Source organism: Orbicella faveolata, unplaced genomic scaffold (assembly GCF_042242905.1).
Source record: "Orbicella faveolata isolate gen_17 unplaced genomic scaffold, um_ofav_v1 contig_14, whole genome shotgun sequence".
Lineage (NCBI taxonomy): Eukaryota > Metazoa > Cnidaria > Anthozoa > Scleractinia > Merulinidae > Orbicella > Orbicella faveolata.
The window spans coordinates 23043075-23060049 of record NW_028301541.1 but is presented as its reverse complement, the minus strand read 5'-3'; the positions used below and the strand labels follow the sequence as shown (position 1 = coordinate 23060049).

At 42.5% G+C, this 16975-nt stretch overlaps 1 protein-coding gene across 3 annotated transcripts; it reads left to right on the top strand.

Annotated features, from left to right (window-relative positions):
• Window positions 1–251: 251 nt before the first annotated feature.
• Window positions 252–16777, top strand: LOC110046150 (uncharacterized). 3 transcript variants are annotated; one of them, XM_089287156.1, is made up of 8 exons: window positions 252–1163; window positions 1336–1396; window positions 1821–1927; window positions 2093–2229; window positions 2972–3042; window positions 7513–7576; window positions 10013–15770; window positions 16408–16777. In XM_089287156.1, exons 4-7 carry the CDS (start codon window positions 2215–2217, stop codon window positions 14141–14143), a joined length of 4281 nt encoding a protein of 1426 aa, XP_089143282.1. In that variant the 5' UTR covers window positions 252–1163; window positions 1336–1396; window positions 1821–1927; window positions 2093–2214; the 3' UTR covers window positions 14144–15770; window positions 16408–16777. The 3 variants fall into 3 exon arrangements, with proteins under 3 accessions (XP_089143282.1, XP_089143283.1, XP_089143284.1); XM_089287157.1 differs by having other exon boundaries at window positions 1293–1396; XM_089287158.1 differs by lacking the exon at window positions 7513–7576 and having other exon boundaries at window positions 2792–3042.
• Window positions 16778–16975: the final 198 nt, after the last annotated feature.

The window sequence follows — 16975 nt, the reverse complement described above, 5'->3', positions numbered from 1 at the left end:
AAAAAATCAGGTCACCGCTTGTTGAATCATATAATGCCGTGGAAATTGATTGTAGCCTGCTCTTTAGTTCAAATAACAGCACCAGGTTAGTTCAGTTCAAATTCGCTTGGGCTTGTAAAAAAAATAGTTGGAAATACTGAACGCGACTATCCCATCAGGGACCACACTGCCCTTAGCATCCGTTGTAACTACAACAGCACTGTTCGGCTTAGCGGTGGACCATTTGAATTTTGAGGGGGAGCTAGTGGGTAATTTGGTATAGGCATGAGCTTTTTTTTTTTTTTTTTTTTTTTTTTTACCCTTTCATGCACTAGGAATTTTTTTTGTTTCGGGGAGTGTGTATGCATGATATTTTTTTCTCGTGTAACACGCTTTTTTCGGCTCAACGAACATGCATTAACGTTTATCTCGGTAGTGGTCGTGTGCATGAATTTGTTTAGCCCCCCTTCAGAAAGTCATATGGTCCAGCCCTTACATCGCTTCTATTTCATCCTATATCGCTGAGGCTAAAAAGGAATAAAGCCTCAAGTGTGAACCAGGCTTAACTATAAATCATTGGTGATCATGAACAACTCTTCTGGACATAACAGGTTACCCTGGCAGCAGTATATTTATATCTCTTGCATGCAATCCATACTTGTCTTCAGTTTACCACATTTGACCTTTTGTACTGTTTATACTGATCGATTTTCTACTTCACTGATGTTTTACAATGAAAGTTGTCAAGCCCGAAAGGGCAATATCGAGCAATATACGAATGGCGCCTTCGAAGTGAAAGACAGTTCGATTTACTCCGGCAGTTTGACTATTCGAACTTGGTGGTGGTGTTTCTTTTTGCAAAATGTGGGTCTCGTTTCCTTAAGGAAACCCCGAAATACGAAACCCGTCACAAAGTCTCGTAATGTTTAGCATGGTAAGCGGTTGAGAAATAACCGGAAATTAGTGACGTATGCATAAATATGGGAACTTTGTTATGTAGAAGCTTTTGGCGCCATATTCACCCTTGAGTGGTAGGACGTAGAAATGACGAAGAGGAGAAAGAAGTAGAAAAAATGGACCAAAGAACTGAACGTTGCTCTAAAAGCTTGCTCGGAAGTTGATTATTCTCAATGCCTGGTTCGTTTTAAACCTTGCGTGACCTGGGTGGCTAGAAGCTACTGGAGGTACACAAGTATTTTCTTTTTTTGTAATCTTCTGGTCAGTTCTGAACCACGAGAAAATGGCTATTTCAGTACTGAAGAGTATTTCTTTTCCTTTGTATTGATACGCGGGCGTCATGTTCATGTTTTTAGCGCGGCAAATTGTGACCAGGGCTGTCCGTGTTCGTCATTTCAGATGTTCGCTTGATTCTAAAGCCGTACTACATACAAATGCCGAGCCAAGAAGGCTAAGAAAGGTAAGCGCAATTTCAGCGGAAGATGTATATCTACCAGGGTGTTGCTATCAAAATGTCATCGTTTTACTATTTTAGTCTCCATACGTTCGATCGTATATCGGTAAAATTAAGACTAGATGTAATTTTCGATCGCGGAAAAATCAGTAAACAGAATCGAAACAGAAATGTTTCGAAATATTGATGTGGCACGCAACATCAGCGGTATTCTTGCTTTGGAGGAGAAACGCCATAATCTACAATTCATAGTGCCCCAATTATTTGATCCAAAAGTATCTAACAGAATGAAATTGTGTTGTTAGTTGCAAGATAAATCTCAAACATATTTGACTCATCAAAAATGCAGAACTGAATATGTAATTAGTATGCAGCGGGAAAAAGTGTAGCGCAGTTATCTTAGCTTAAATATTCTTCGATTACTCTGCAGCACTCACTATTTCCCCTCAACCGAGTGGACCGGTCAACATGAAGAAGAGGAGAAAGAAGAAACAGGATGAAGAAAGGGACTGAATGTCGAGAATGCTGATGAAAACGGTAGGACGAAGAGCTATTACCAGAGCTATTTGTCCGATGAATTTGTATTTTAGTCGTAATTTGATTTTCGCACGACTTGAGCGACGGTAAGCTTATTTGCTCGGCCCTCGTTTGTAAAAGTTGGATTAAACGGTATTTTTCTTCGCTTTTATGGAACTTTAATAGGTGTCATGTTTGCAGTGAGAGAAATGAATTCGCTTTCCATTTGCGACTACATCAGTTTGGATCAGTTTGCGACGGACTCGTGTACTAATGCTGACTGTCTACTGTGTCTGTAATGCCTGATTATGAAAGACCTCAAGGTAAGCGAAGTTTCCGCGAGAAACTTATCTATGAAAGCATTATTTGTAAAATATCTGCGTTTGAATGTTTCATCCAGTATGAGTTTGATCGTCACGGTGTCAAGGTCGAATTAAACTTAGAATTCACAAAATAAGTCTGTTGAATATAAATCGAGATCTCTGTTTGAATAGTCGCTGGTTCGCTTGTGTTTGTTATTTGTATCTTTACTGACTGTAATATCTCGGCAGGTAAGGGATAAAATAATGACTTAGAAATCATACTTAGAGCTTGGTCCTGGAGTATTATGACTATTAAAAAGCATACTAAACGTGGCGCGTTGACATAACTATTCTCTTAGGTTCCAAAACAAACCATCGCTGAAATGTTACAGCGGTGAAGGATTTCATTTGTAAATCTGTTCATCATGAGATATAATTGATAATAGAATGAAAGTTCATGTAAATTGCAGTATATAACCTCGCATATATAGCACTGAATAGCAGACGGAAATAGGCCCTCGAACATAACTATTTTTGTTGACTAACAATGTTAAAAACGTGATTGGAAATGTACTTTCCCAAGGTAACACTTGATTGGTGGCTAAGTTAAGAAAATCAGCACCCTATCACGTGCACGGCACATATCACCTGGACCGGAAATATGACGCAACACACTGGAGCTCTTGTGATTGGTTGATTTTTGGAGAAAGGTTTGAGCGCCAACTTCAAATCTTCATTTGCAATCTCCTCTTCTTGAGAGTAGGACGTGAAGAAGATTGAGACAAAGAAAGCGAAGACTGAAGTCTGTTACTTGATCGCAACGTGCACGGGAAGGTGAGAGTTAGATGCATTGTATTTGTGTCTCGCAACTATGTAAGTTTTGCTTGACCTTAGAGTCGCGAATTCAGGAATATCTCCTACTAAAGTAATTTACGATTCCGTCTCGCGACAGTTTCTTTAGAAACTAAATCGTTTCGCAGGAAAATTTGGCGTAAAATAATACGTGAAATCCTCTGGTCTCCCACTTGTCTTGTTTCGACGTAATTATTCAAACTTTTGGGCGGGAAAAGACGGTGTGCATACATTACTACTCATGTGCACGTGTATCGACAACGTGACCGGAAATTACAACAATAACCGCGTTTCCGGTCCGTTGCTTAGCCTGCTCTTTAGTTCAAATAACAGCACCAGGTTAGTTCAGTTCAAATTCGCTTGGGCTTGTAAAAAAAATAGTTGGAAATACTGAACGCGACTATCCCATTCCTGTCAGGGACCACACTGCCCTTAGCATCCGGTGTAACTACAACAGCACTGTTCGGCTTAGCGGTGGACCATTTGACTTTTGAGGGGGAGCTAGTGGGTAATTTGGTATAGGCATGAGTTTTAATTTTTTTTATTTTTTTTTTACCCTTTCATGCACTAGGAAATTTTTTTGTTTCGAGGAGGGTGTATGTAAGATATTTTTTTCTCTTGTCACACGCTTTCTTCGGCTCAACGAACATGCATTAACTTTTATCTCGGCAGTGGTCGTGTACATGAATTTATTTAGCCAGTATGTTTACAGGATATATTTGTTTCAAGATCACCCCTCCGCCCCCCTTCAGAAAGTCATATGGTCCAGCCCTTACATTGCTTCAATTTCATCCCATATCGCTGATGCTAAAAAGGAATAACTAATCATTGGTGATCATGAACAACTCTTATCGATGTAACAGGTTACCCTAGCAGCAGTATATTTATATCTCTTGCATGCAATCCAAACTTGTCTTCGGCTTACCACATTTGACCTTTTCTACTGTTTATACTGATCGATTTTCTACTTCACTGATGTTTTATAATGAAAGCTGTCTAAAGCCCGAAAGGGCAATATCGAGCAATACACGAATGGCGCCTTCGAAGTGGAAGAGAGGACCAAAGGAAAGGAAAAATGGACCAAAGATCTAAACGTTGTTGTAAAAGCTTGCTCAGAAGTTGATTATTCTCAATGCATGGTTCGTTTTAAACCTTGCGTGACCTAAGAAAGGTAAGCGAAATTTCAGCGAAAGATGTATTTTTAGGGTGTTGGTATCAAATTGTCATCGTTTTACTGTTTTAGTCTGCATACGTTTGATCGTATATCGGTAAAATTAAGACTAGATGTAATTTTCGATCGCGGAAAAATTAGTAAACAGAATCGAAATCGCAACATCAGCGGTATTCGTGCTTTGGAAGAGACATGCCATAAGTTACAATGTAGCTACAATTCATAGTGCCCCAATTATTTGATCCAAAAGTATCTAATAGAATGAAATTGCGTTGTTAGTTGCAAGATAAATCTCAAAGATTCATTAGAAATGAAGACTCATTAAAAATGCAAAGCTGAATATGGTGCGATTGCAGTTATTCGTCATTAGTATGCAGCAGGAAAAACATTTATTTTTTCTTGTCGAATACTCAGCACGTATTGCCTCTCAACCTAGCTGACGTCGACATGACGAAGAGGATAAAGAAGAAACAAAATGGAGAAACAAAGTAGACTGAATGTCGAGAATGCTGATAAAAATGGATAAGGCGAAGAGTTATTACAAGACCTATTTGTGCGGTGCATCTGTATCTTAGTCATAATCCGTATTTCGTACGACTTGAGGCAAGCTTATTTGCTCGGCTCTTCGTCAGTGAAAGATGCCCATTTAAACACAGTTGAATTAAACGGCATTTTTCTTCGCTTGTATGGAACTTTGATGTCATCTTTGAATTGAAAGAAATGAATTCCGCTTTCCAGTTGGGACTCCATTAGTGCGACGGACTCAAGTCAGATGCTCGCTTTATTACAAACAACAAACTCGCGTACTAATACTGACTAATGCGCGATCATGAAAGACCTCAAGGTCAGCGAAGTTTCAGCGAGTAACTTGTCTATGAAAGTGTGATCTATAAAATGACTGCGTTTAACTGTTTCGCACTACGATCGATTTAAACATTTCACAACGTAAGTCAGTTGAATATAAATTGAGACCTCCGTTTGAATAGTCGCTGTTTCACTTGTGTTTGTTATTTGTATCAGTACTGGCTAATATCTCCGCAGGCAAGGGATAAAATAACTAAAACATTGACTTGGAAATCATACTTTAAGCTTAGTCCCGCAGTATTATGACTATATCAGCATGCAAAACGTGGCGCGTGGACATAGTTACTCTCTTAGGTTCCAAAACAAACCATCGCTGATATGTTCCAGCGGTAAAGTGTTCCGTTTGTAAATCTGTTCATCGTGAGATATGACTCATAAGACCTGGTTTAGTTGTGTCAACATATTTTGGCAGAATAAAATTTTATGTAAATTGCAGTTCATATTTACTGTTAACAACGTGACCAGAGACTTACTTTCCCAAGGTATCACTTGATTGGTGGATAAATTAAGAAAATCATTACCATACCACTTGCACGCCACATATCACGTGGACCGGATATATGTCGCAACACAGGAGCTCCTGTCATTGGTTGACTTTTGTAGAAAAAGTTCCGCGCCAACTACTCAAATCTTCAGTTGTAGTCTTGGCCTCTCAAGAGCGGAGCGTCACGAAGATTGAGGCAAAGAAAACGAAGAATAAAGTCTGCTACTTGATCACAAAGTCGACTGAAAGTTGAGGGAAGATGCATTCATTTTTGTCTCGCAATTATATAAGTTTTGCTTGACCTTATAGTCGCGCATTTAGGAATGTCCCCTACTAAAGTAATTCACGATTCCGTCTCACGACAGTTTCTTTAGAAACTAAATCATTTCGAAGGAAAAATTGGCGTGAAATAATACGCTTAATCCTCAGGTTGTAATTCTCAATTTTGTTTTGTTTCAAAGCAGTCATTGTAGAGTAAAATTTCTCGACAATAAAATGGCGCGCAAACGTAACAAGAAGATTTGTTAGATCTTATAACCGCGCTTGTAAAATTTAACTGTTTTCTTAGCACTACAGTGGCAATGCAGTGCACATTCCAGAGCAGTCCTTGATGATTCATTGATTACTGTAGACACCACATCACTTGATCAACACAAACTGTATTATTGCACCATCAGTCGTACTCGTAGCAATTGTGAAATCTCCGATGACGTAATGTTCTTAATCTGGAACTTTCTTCGGGATATGTATGGACATGAACGATAGGAACGCAACAATAATAACACTATTAAAAGTCATGATTAAATCTTATTGGTTTTTCAATGAGTAAAGGGCTAGCAAAGTAGTCACACGAGTCACAATTCAAGAATTACGTTATTCACGGCTATCTTTAGTATGGTGGTTATTTCCCTACCAATGACGTAATCCTTGCATGTTCTAACATGTTCTTTGCTTGGCTTGCAAATATTTAATTTTCCTTGCGATCTATGAACTCGCTGCGATGAAACAGCCAAAGAATTGGCTTCATTTGCCTAAAACCACAAGAAATACTAGCAAAACTGCAAATAAATTAATGACCGTCGCTTCTGTCGAAATAAACTTGCAGAGTAAACACGATTTTATTTGTCACCTAGGGAAAGTGAAAGCTGCAACGTTAGCGCATTCCATGGCTGACGTAATACTTTTTTTTAGCGCGTTTATTATTCCCTTTGAATCCAACGCTTCGATAAAACCAAAGGAAAATATATTTTACTCACAACAAAGAAAACAATATCCTGAAAATTGTCCGTGTATTAATGTTTTAAAAGCTTTTGGCGAACAAACATCACATGTTGCGTGAAATTTTGCCCTGCGTCTGGTCACCGACAAAAAACAAGAAGATCTTTAAGATCTTACAACTACGCTTTTAAAATTTATTGTTTTGGTAGCATGAGTGCTCTCCAAACTTCCTAAGTGCATCCATAACTCGATATACGCACAGGTAGTAGTAGTAGAGTAGTAGTAGTAGTAGTAGTAGTAGTAGTAGTAGTAGTAGTAGTAGTAGTATACGTGGCTTAACCAGCCCCTAACCAATCAGAATCAAGTATTTTTTAAAATGGACCAATCAAAGAGCCGGATTTCGAACACGTGACCAACAAAATGGCCGACTTGATTTTTAATGACGACAAATTATGCATGCATGCCCAAATATGGTCAGGAAGGCAGTTGTTTTATAACTTTGCACTTCCCTATCATGCAATGTAGGGAAGTGCAAAGTTATAAAACAACCCTTCCTGACCATATTTGGGCATGCATGCATAATTTGTCGTCATTAAAAATCAAGTCGGCCATTTTGTTGGTCACGTGTTCGAAATCCAGCTCTCTGACGTCACGATGACGTGGAACCTTCCCATTGCATTGCAACAGCAGCTTTATAATCCTTGTTTGGATCCAGTTCTTTCAGTTTACAACATGGTGGCAGACCTACTGGACTTCTAAACACTTCAAAACAGGACACTGTAAGTATCTGCAATATCGATTTGTATTGATTGTTGTCAAATTTTTTGCGCAGTGTCCTGTTTTGATGACATATCGGACGAGCCGAGGCGAAGGAAAATGGTAAGACCGGTCCCAGGCCTTTGCGTTTGGTGGGCAATTTCCTTTCTATGCCTCAGTCTCCTGTGTTTACTCGGTCCTGCAGAAGGTGGGATCGAGGCCTGTGGACTTGTTCTCAGGTCTCGCGGTTTCACTGCTCACCAGTGTGTCCGAGCCGATGCCGGGTCGCTAATCCAGCACCCATCGATCAATCTTTTCTGTTTTTGTATATGGGGCAAAGTATTATTGAACTTAAACTTTCCTAGTAAAAATGGATTGAACCCAGGAGTATCAGTAGTTCGTATAGTGTGATCGTCTGGGTGAGGGTAGTTCTGTTTCGACAACCTGAGCGGAAGTCATCTTCAGAGTCAAGTGAATAGTGTTTAACAAATAAAGAAGCCTCGACTATGCTCTGTTCTGTTGTAAAGCACGCAGGAAGCGGTAGAGCACGAAAGAAGTGTAGGGGAAAAACACGAGACGTAGTCGAGTGTTTTTCCCCACTTCTTGAGTGCTCTACCGCTTCCTAAGTGCTTTACAACAGAACAGAGCACAGTCGAGGCTTCTTTATTTGTTTTATGATAAAGAATCCGATAATTTCCCCACGCATTTGGCTGAATTTTCAAGCCAAACTGTATTTTCCAAACGAGCAAAAGTGGCGTCAGCCGTGCACTGTTCTCTGATAAAGCACGCTAAAATAAGCCAGTCACAATCCTTGTTAGAATTGTTCAAATGATTTGATTGGCTAACGAAGCGACAGCTGTCAATCACAAACTGGACTTCAGCTAAGCTTTCAGTTTCGAGTAGTTTGAGCGGCTTTCGAGAGAAGAACGGTACCTTCGAAGTTCACTTTTAAGTTAAATTTTAAATACGGATCTAAAGGCAGGTGAAGGTTTATAGTCCAGAGGAATCCGGCCGTATTGTGGCCCATGAAAACGTGCACTTTTCCAGTGGAAATTGCGAAACGCGGAGCTCAAAGCTTGCGGATGAAAATGCAAAGTGCCGAGTTGAATTTGAAAGGAGCTACAGTTATTTACGGCTTGTAGCCGCATGCAGCAAGATTGCCCGAACTAGCGTAAAAGTTAGAAAGACTAAATGGCTCCCACTGGTTCTACTCCGAGCACAGAAGAGAATATCGGAGCAAGCTTTGCACTGACCACTCGTCGGTTCAATTCGCTGAGATGATCGGAGAACGAGCGTTACTACACTACATGTAAGTGTTGTTTGAGCAATTGAGCATTTTTACAAAAATAAAGCTTCTATCGTAAACAGAGACAGTTCAGTTGTAGTTTTCTGTCGTTGTTTTACTTCTAAATTCTTGAGTATAATTTCTGCCTTCGTAACAAATATAATGAAGCACTGTGTAGGTTGAGAATTTGTTTATTTCGCTACGTGTTGGCGGGAGTCTAGCAAAACTCTTTATTTTAGTACAGTCTGAACACTACTGTTGCTAACAATGGTCTCTGTGAGCCATATTTACCACAGACAAATAGCTCGTTTCCACTGCGTTTGTCTGAATCACAGGGGATGTTTAATTTGGGGCAAATGTGTCAAAATTCCGAAGCAAAAATTTGAAAGCCAACTTACCGTCATCAACCCGTGCTCTGTTCTCTGATAAAGCACGCTCTTTCAGCCAATCAGAGCGCGCGTTATATGGAAACTTTATTATAATTGTCAGTCGATGATGTTATAAGTCTGGTCCGTTGAACGTGATTGGTCAGTTTAGCCATGATGGTATTGGCTGAAAGACGCATGTAAAGTTCGTCATCAGTCATTGGTCGGTTTCGATCCGTCTATTGTTAGTCAAATTGGTCGGCGCGACCGGCGCTTTACAAACGACTTATCCACGATGGAAACGAAACCGACAAGCGGACTTCTAATAGACCGACTTGATTTGACTAACAATAGACGGACCAAAAACCGACCAATTTGAGTAACAATGGACGGATCGAAACCGACCAATGACTGATGACGAACTTTACATGCGTCTTTCAGCCAATACCATCATGGTTAAACTGACCAATTACGTTCAACGGACCAGACTTATAACATCATCGACTGACAAACACTATTCACTTGACTCTGAAGATAACTTCCGCTTAGGTTGTCGAAACGTCAGTCAATCACCAACAACAGTTCTTTTCAGAACTACCCTCACCCGGACTATCACACTATACGAACTATTAAACTTACCTGTTGGCGGTGGCGGTGTCATAAACGTCCTTGTCTCACTAACGCTCTGTTTTTTCATCGTTCAGCAGAATATCAACACGCTTCTCCCATTCTTACACAGTTCAGACATTTTAATCACGTGGCACTTGGGTTGTATAAATGATTTCGCGTCTTCCTTTACTTTATTGTAGATTATGGCTAAACGTTACCACGATCAAGCTTTTCTGGGAGAGGACGATAACTCGTGCATATTCAATCCCGAGATCGACGTTGACTTGGCTGAAGCTTTGGTGGAACGCGATCGACACCAAGAGCAATTGGGAGGTGGATTGTCTCGCGCCCATGAACCCTTGTTGGAGTTCAACTTCACACCTACCGTACACAGACAGAGATGGCGCAACGTGTTGCATAAGCAAACGTTCCGCGCCCGTATCGAACAGAAACGACGGCCCACGACAAGTGACAGTCTGGGACACGAAGTCACCACGGCCCTTTTCAGAGCCATCGATCGCGAGATCACCCGTGACACCACACTCACGCCACACAGCACGGTTCATTTCCTGATGCAGTCGGATCAGTTCACTCATGCCTTTCAATCGACAACCTTCACGGTCCTCGAGTTCCGACAGGAGAGCGAGCGAGTCAACACCTATTTGCAGAGTCTGGCTCAGAAACTAAACTCAAACCAAGAGTTCACCCCTAACGATTCCTTCACGGTAGAAACCACCTTTATCCATACACCGTCCCCAGGGAGTGGAAATGGTAACAAGCAAAAACCTGGTCGGGAAGCGATTGAAAAGTTTTTGGCAAGAAAACAGACCGTGATCCAAATCAAGAACGATGACGAATTGTGTTGTGCTCGGGCGATCGTCACAATGCAGGCATGGTGTCACAAGGATGACAATGTTACTGGAAATAACTACAAAAGTATTCGCCAGGGTCGTCCGATTCAGACCCGTTTAGCGCAAGCTCTACACAAGCAAGCAGGAGTACCGTTTGGTCCCTGCGGTATTCCGGAATTACAAAAGTTCCAAGAAGTACTCCCGGAGTATCAAATCAAAGTCCTCTCCGCGGATTCTCCCCACTGCATCATCTTTGAGGGACCGCCAGCTCCACGCCTCATTCAGTTAGTCAAGGTTGACGACCACTACCACGGGTGCACGTCTTTTGGCGGCTTCCTCTCCAAGTCATACTATTGCCATGATTGCAATAGAGGGTACAACACTGAGGATATCGAACATCACCCGTGTAAAGGTCGCAAGTGTCTCTCCTGCGAACGAAAGGATTGTGTGGATTTTGTCACTGCCAAGATCGAGTGTCATAACCATCCACAACCCACTGTACCCTGTCAACAATGTAATCGTAAATTCTACGGGGAGGACTGCTACTCGTATCATTTGATAGCCTCTCAGATCAAATACTCGGTGTGCGACACCGTGAAAAAGTGCTCTGAGTGTTGCAAGCAAGTGCGGAACGCCAAGACAAAGCCAACTCATGGCGGAGATAGAAAGAGTGGAAGATCGTCGCACAAATGCGGCTTCCATAAATGTGGCAATTGTGGCAAAATCATGGAAGTGGCCACTCACAAATGCTTTATTCAACCTGTGAACCACAAAGATGATGAGCCGAGAAAGAGGAAGAAGAGAAACGTCCAGGCGCGTCGTGTGGTGCACTCCAACGAGGGTGAAGAACTTGAAGATGAGATCAAACAAACCCCCTTGTTTGTATTCGCTGACTACGAGGCTGTGACGGATACTGACGGGGTGCAGACTCCCATCATGGTCTGCGCCGAAGACGCTGAGACAGACGAGACCAAGGTGCTCTACGGAAACGCCTGCTCGAAAGAGTTTCTGAAGTACTTGGATAACCTGACCAGGACAGAGGACGGCGACAAACGGGACGTCATCGTGGTGTTCCACAATTTCAAGGGATACGACGCGATGTTCATCTTACAGCAATTGTTTAAAGAACATCGAGCTGTGACGCATCAGATCAATGTCGGATCCAAAGTCTTGTCGCTGACCAGTGGCAATTTAAAGTTCATAGATTCGTTGCGCTTTCTACCGTTTCCTCTTAATTCCTTTCCTGACACATTTGGTCTCAACGAGCTGAAAAAGGGGTTCTTTCCCCATTTGTTCAACACTTTAGAGAACCAAAAATACGAAGGACCCATGCCACCACGTGAGATGTATGATCCTGATAGTATGAGTGCCAAAACGAATGCCGAGTTCGAACGATGGTACGAGGAACAAGTGCGTAATGATTACGTGTTCATTCTACGGAAAGAAATGACAGCTTATTGCATTTCTGACGTCAAATTACTAAAAGCCGGATGCCAGGCCTTTCAGAAAGAATTTGAACAGCACGGGAAGTTCAATCCCATGGAGAAGTGCGTGACCATCGCTTCTGCCTCTCACCGTTATTGGCGAAAGATGCATCTGCAAACTAACAAGATTGCCGTAGAGCCCGCTCGTGGTTGGCATGGTAGTAGGAACAATCAATCAGTGAAAGCTCTGAAGTGGATGAACTGGTGTGAACATCAATTGCGTCACACCTCACCCAGTAACTATACCGAGGAGCCTGTAGCCGACCGCATTGCTCATGCCGGAAACCAGGGAGAGCACAGTATCCTGACTCCCGCTCGTGCCATGCACGTGGATGGCTATGATGAGAGAACCCGCACTGCCTACGAGTTCCACGGCTGTCTCTTTCACGGATGTACGCGCTGTTACCCCCAGCGCAATCAGTACAGTAAGTTGAGCCCGGACCGCAACATGCAAGAATTGTACGAAGCTACTCTGGCAAAAACAGCTCTTTTAAGAGCTATGGGCTACACCGTCATGGAAATGTGGGAGTGTGACTGGGACAGAAAGGTCAAGAATGATGCAGTGTTAGGAAAGTTTGTGTCCCAGTTGGAGATAGTGGAACCACTGAATCCCCGTGACGCTTTCTTCGGTGGTAGAACCAACACGGCCACCCTGTATCATAAGGTAGATGAGTCAATTGGAGAAAAAATCAAATATGTGGATGTCACCTCAATGTACCCATGGGTCAACAAGTATGGAGAGTATCCTGTGGGCCATCCTGAAATAGTCACCAATCCCGAAGACCTAAACATCCAAAATTACTTCGGGCTGGCCAAAGTTGATGTGCTTCCTCCGTCCCATTTGTATCATCCTGTGCTACCGTACCGTTGGGGCGGTAAACTCGTTCTCCCCTTGTGCCGTTCCTGCGTGGAAAAGGAGATGTCAGAGTCCTTTCTGAACCGTTCGTGCGAGTGCAGCCACACTCCTGAGCAACGCATGCTGCGTGGAACATGGTGCACGCCGGAACTTGCCAAAGCAGTTGAACTCGGGTACACCATTGTCCACATTCACGAGGTGTGGCACTTCCCTGAGAGCCAGAGACAAAAGGGACTGTTTGCTTCTTATGTCAACAAGTGGCTGAAGATCAAACAAGAATCGGGCGGGTATCCGAGTTGGGTACGAACTGAGGAAGACAAAGCCCGGTATGTGCGAGAGTACAAGGAACACGAAGGTATCCAGTTAGATCCGACCATGATCCGAAAGAACCCGGGGCGCAAGGCTACTGCTAAACTTATGTTGAACTCCTTTTGGGGTAAATTCGGTGAACGAATGAACAAACCCCGTGTAGAGACTATTTCGTCCCCTGCCGGACTGTTCCTACGCGTGTCTGACCCGTTGCTGAAGATCAATGCGATCCGGATCTGTAGCTCCGATGTGTTAGAGATCGTCTACACATCCGTGGACGATAATGCACCAACCTCTGACCACACCAATATCTTTGTGGCAGCATACACGACTAGTCTGGCCCGACTCAGACTCTACGAATCCCTGGAAAAACTGGGGAAGCAGGCCTTGTACTTCGACACGGATTCCGTGATCTTCCGTTGGTATCCAGGACAACCCGACATTCCGCTCGGAGATTTCCTCGGGGACATGACGAACGAACTCGACGATGGGGACTACATCACTGAATTCGTGTCGGGGGGCCCCAAAAACTATGGCTATATCACCAAGTCAGGCAAGGTGTGTTGTAAGGTCCGCGGCTTCACCTTAAACGTCCTCGGCTCAGCTCAACTGAACTATGAGGTAATGCGACAGAATGTACTCGAGGAGATTCGTCAGCCATTGGAGGAACGACGGAATGTGGAGGTGCTCAATCCGCGTTTCTTTACACGTGATCCTACCACCAAACGACTTCGTGTTATGCCCCATGTGAAAAAGTACGGCCTGGTGTTCGACAAACGTGTGGTGGACCCAATCACCTTTCAATCATTTCCTTACGGATACAAACCATGAACAGTGATGAGCAGGACCTCCCCATTACCGAACTGTCGATGGAGTTGTAAATAGTTTTTGGCCCTTCACCCACCTACGTCACCGTTGCACACACATTTGTCTCCATACCCACATCTCCTTCCAAAAGGCACACATTTTTTATATGTATGTGCTGTTAATATTCATTGTTGTATATCGAGCACTTCCCGCTCGGAGGGAAAGTTTTGTACGTGTTTGTTTCCAATAAATCGGGTGCTTCTCACCAGGACTGGAGTATGGGTTCTTCCCTGTACATTGAGGTCTTTTTGTTATTAAAATTTCCTGTTATAAAAAAGCTGTGTGGTGTATGTGCCATTTTGACTCTTCTGGTGTGACACGTTGTTGCTCTGACAATTTCAATCAATCGTTAAGTGTCATGATGACATAAAGATTAGAGTTAGGGTTCGAGTTTAGAGTTTGGCTTAGGGTTAGGAATGTTTAGGGACGCGTGACGACTTGCGTCATCCTCATCTCATGCCATGTAAATATGTCAAAACAATACAATTTTTCATTTGTCAAATGTCACTATCTGGCGTGATTTTTCTTTCTTGAGAGTGCGTGACACCTCATTACGTCATACTCTGGTGTGTTAGGAATGTGCGGCCGTTAGTCGTTCCAGTTTTCTTTCTGGCCATATTTGGGCATGCATGCATTTTGTTGGTCACGTGTTCGAAATCTGGAATACTCGATTTTGATTGACGAGGGGCCAGTTAAGCCACATATACTACTCGTGCAAAATACAAGGAAAAGGCACGGGAAGCTAGGCTGGAACTTCACGCGAATAACTTGACTTTTCAGCTTGAACCATCCATTGCAAAGTTCCTTTAAAGAAAAGCACAAATTTTCTCCAAAACTTTAGGCTTCGCCCGTAATTAACATCCAACTTTTTACGGCAGCCAGAAAGAACATACAATGCAAAAGGTAGCCAGTGTAAAGGGCCGAGAAAAACAGAAAGGAAAGGGGTAACAAACAAAATTGAGAACGGTTAATAGTAAAAAAAAAAAAAGCTTTCTTAGCAAACCTTAGGCTTAGTTAGCGTCATGGCAGCTAAAAAACCTGACTAAACGGTTAAAAACGGTATTTTTTGGCGAAAGTTTGGTATTCCAAGGGATAACAATACAACAGCATGAACATAAGGAGGAAACTGATCTTTTCCTTACGTCTTTACGTTGATGTTCACATTACCGGCATAAGCAATTATGTCGTTAATTATGCCGTTATGTCTGTTGCTAGTGTGAACCGGGCCTTAGCAAACTCCAAATGTGGCAACCTGTGTTTTAAATTCACGTTATTTCTTTTTGCAAGCAACAAATGAAACGTTATGTGACCTTTCAACATTAACGGACAGGCTTCCCGTCACTAGTTCAGGTAAAAGCAAATCCTCTTCTTATTAAAACAAAGCCACATGTACTCAAACGGTTGACCAAACCCATTATAACTCGAAGAAAGAGCTTGTGAATAGTGTCAAGAAAGGGAAAGGCACGTTACATCGCCGGTTCTCATTCACGTTTGTGATTATGTCTTTGTTTTAATTTTATAGAAGAAAACGAAAATCCAGAAGTCGCGATAGAGCCTACCAAGTGCTCATTTGAAAAGAATATTTGTCACGGTAAGATTTTATCTCCATTTCTTTCCATTTCAAACGTTGAGTTTCTCGTGTATCCATTCTGATTCCGATGCTGAATAGTTTTCTTAGTATTCGTCCTGAAGAGTTTCCGACTCTGCTTGCCCAATCAGAAGCAGCGCGAGGGAAAACCGGCACATGCTTTGGGCGTCCGAGGAGGGGGCTATTTTTGTCCGAGTGCAAATATTATCTTGACATTAGGAGGCAGCGTGGCTGAGCGGTCAGGGCGCCGGACTTGAAATCCGGGGATCACCGGTTCAAGCTCAGCTCTGACTACTAAGCTGGATTTGTTTCTTGGTAGACCCTAGAGCGACTCCTTGGTCATACTTGTAAATAGCCAACTGAGCTGCCTCTAACCAGTTGAAAAAACATTTATTTGAAATATTTCTTTCTTTCAGTTTAAGTGGCATGCCTGAGAATTAGCTAATTGTAGCTAAGCCCATCGACCACTATAAACATCCAACATTTAACATTAGTTTTAACGTTTCAGACCTCCGCGGTGTGGCTATTTTAGTCCGATTGCAGATATTATCTTAGCATTGAGGGAGTGGAAGGACATTACACTACTTTTGTTGCCGTAATTTACTCTATGTTATAACAAATTTTAATTCCTTTGCTTTAGAACATCTTCTGTACAACGTGACCATTTGCGGGAACAGGAAATATGTCCTTAATGCGTGTTCCACGAAGAATCCAATACAACAGGTATCTGTTCGGCATGTTGAGTGCACGTGCTCGTGTGAGGCGTGCAAGACATTGCACGTGCCCAGTGCTTGCGTGTCACCCGAAGTGATCAAAGAAATTTCAGAGAAATGTGAGGGGACGAAAGCCTCGTGCAAAGTGAAACGGCCAAATGTGTTTTGAGACACTCAACGCATAATGGCGATTCACATATCTTATGTATGCGACAGCCAGAACAAGAAACAAGAGGGACGTAAGGAGGAAAATGACGAAGAGGATGACAACGATTATGAAGAGAGTGACGACAAAAATGACGAAGATTACGAAGATGACGACAAAGATGACGAAGATGACGACAAAGATGACGAAGACAAAAGAGATGACGACAAAGATGACCAAGAAGATGGCAAAGATAACCAAGATGACGACAAAGATGACAAAGATAACGAAGAGGACGACAAAGGTAGCGCAGATGAAGACAAAGATGACGACAAAGATGACAACGATGA

What these genes read in the sequence shown, in the direction of transcription:
- LOC110046150 (XM_089287156.1), top strand. An exon ending in ATCGCAACGTGCACGGGAAG is followed by an intron (nt 3,043 to 7,512) that starts GTGAGAGTTAGA and finishes GTTTGGATCCAG; the next exon opens with TTCTTTCAGTTTACAACATG. An exon ending in ACACTTCAAAACAGGACACT is followed by an intron (nt 7,577 to 10,012) that starts GTAAGTATCTGC and finishes ACTTTATTGTAG; the next exon opens with ATTATGGCTAAACGTTACCA.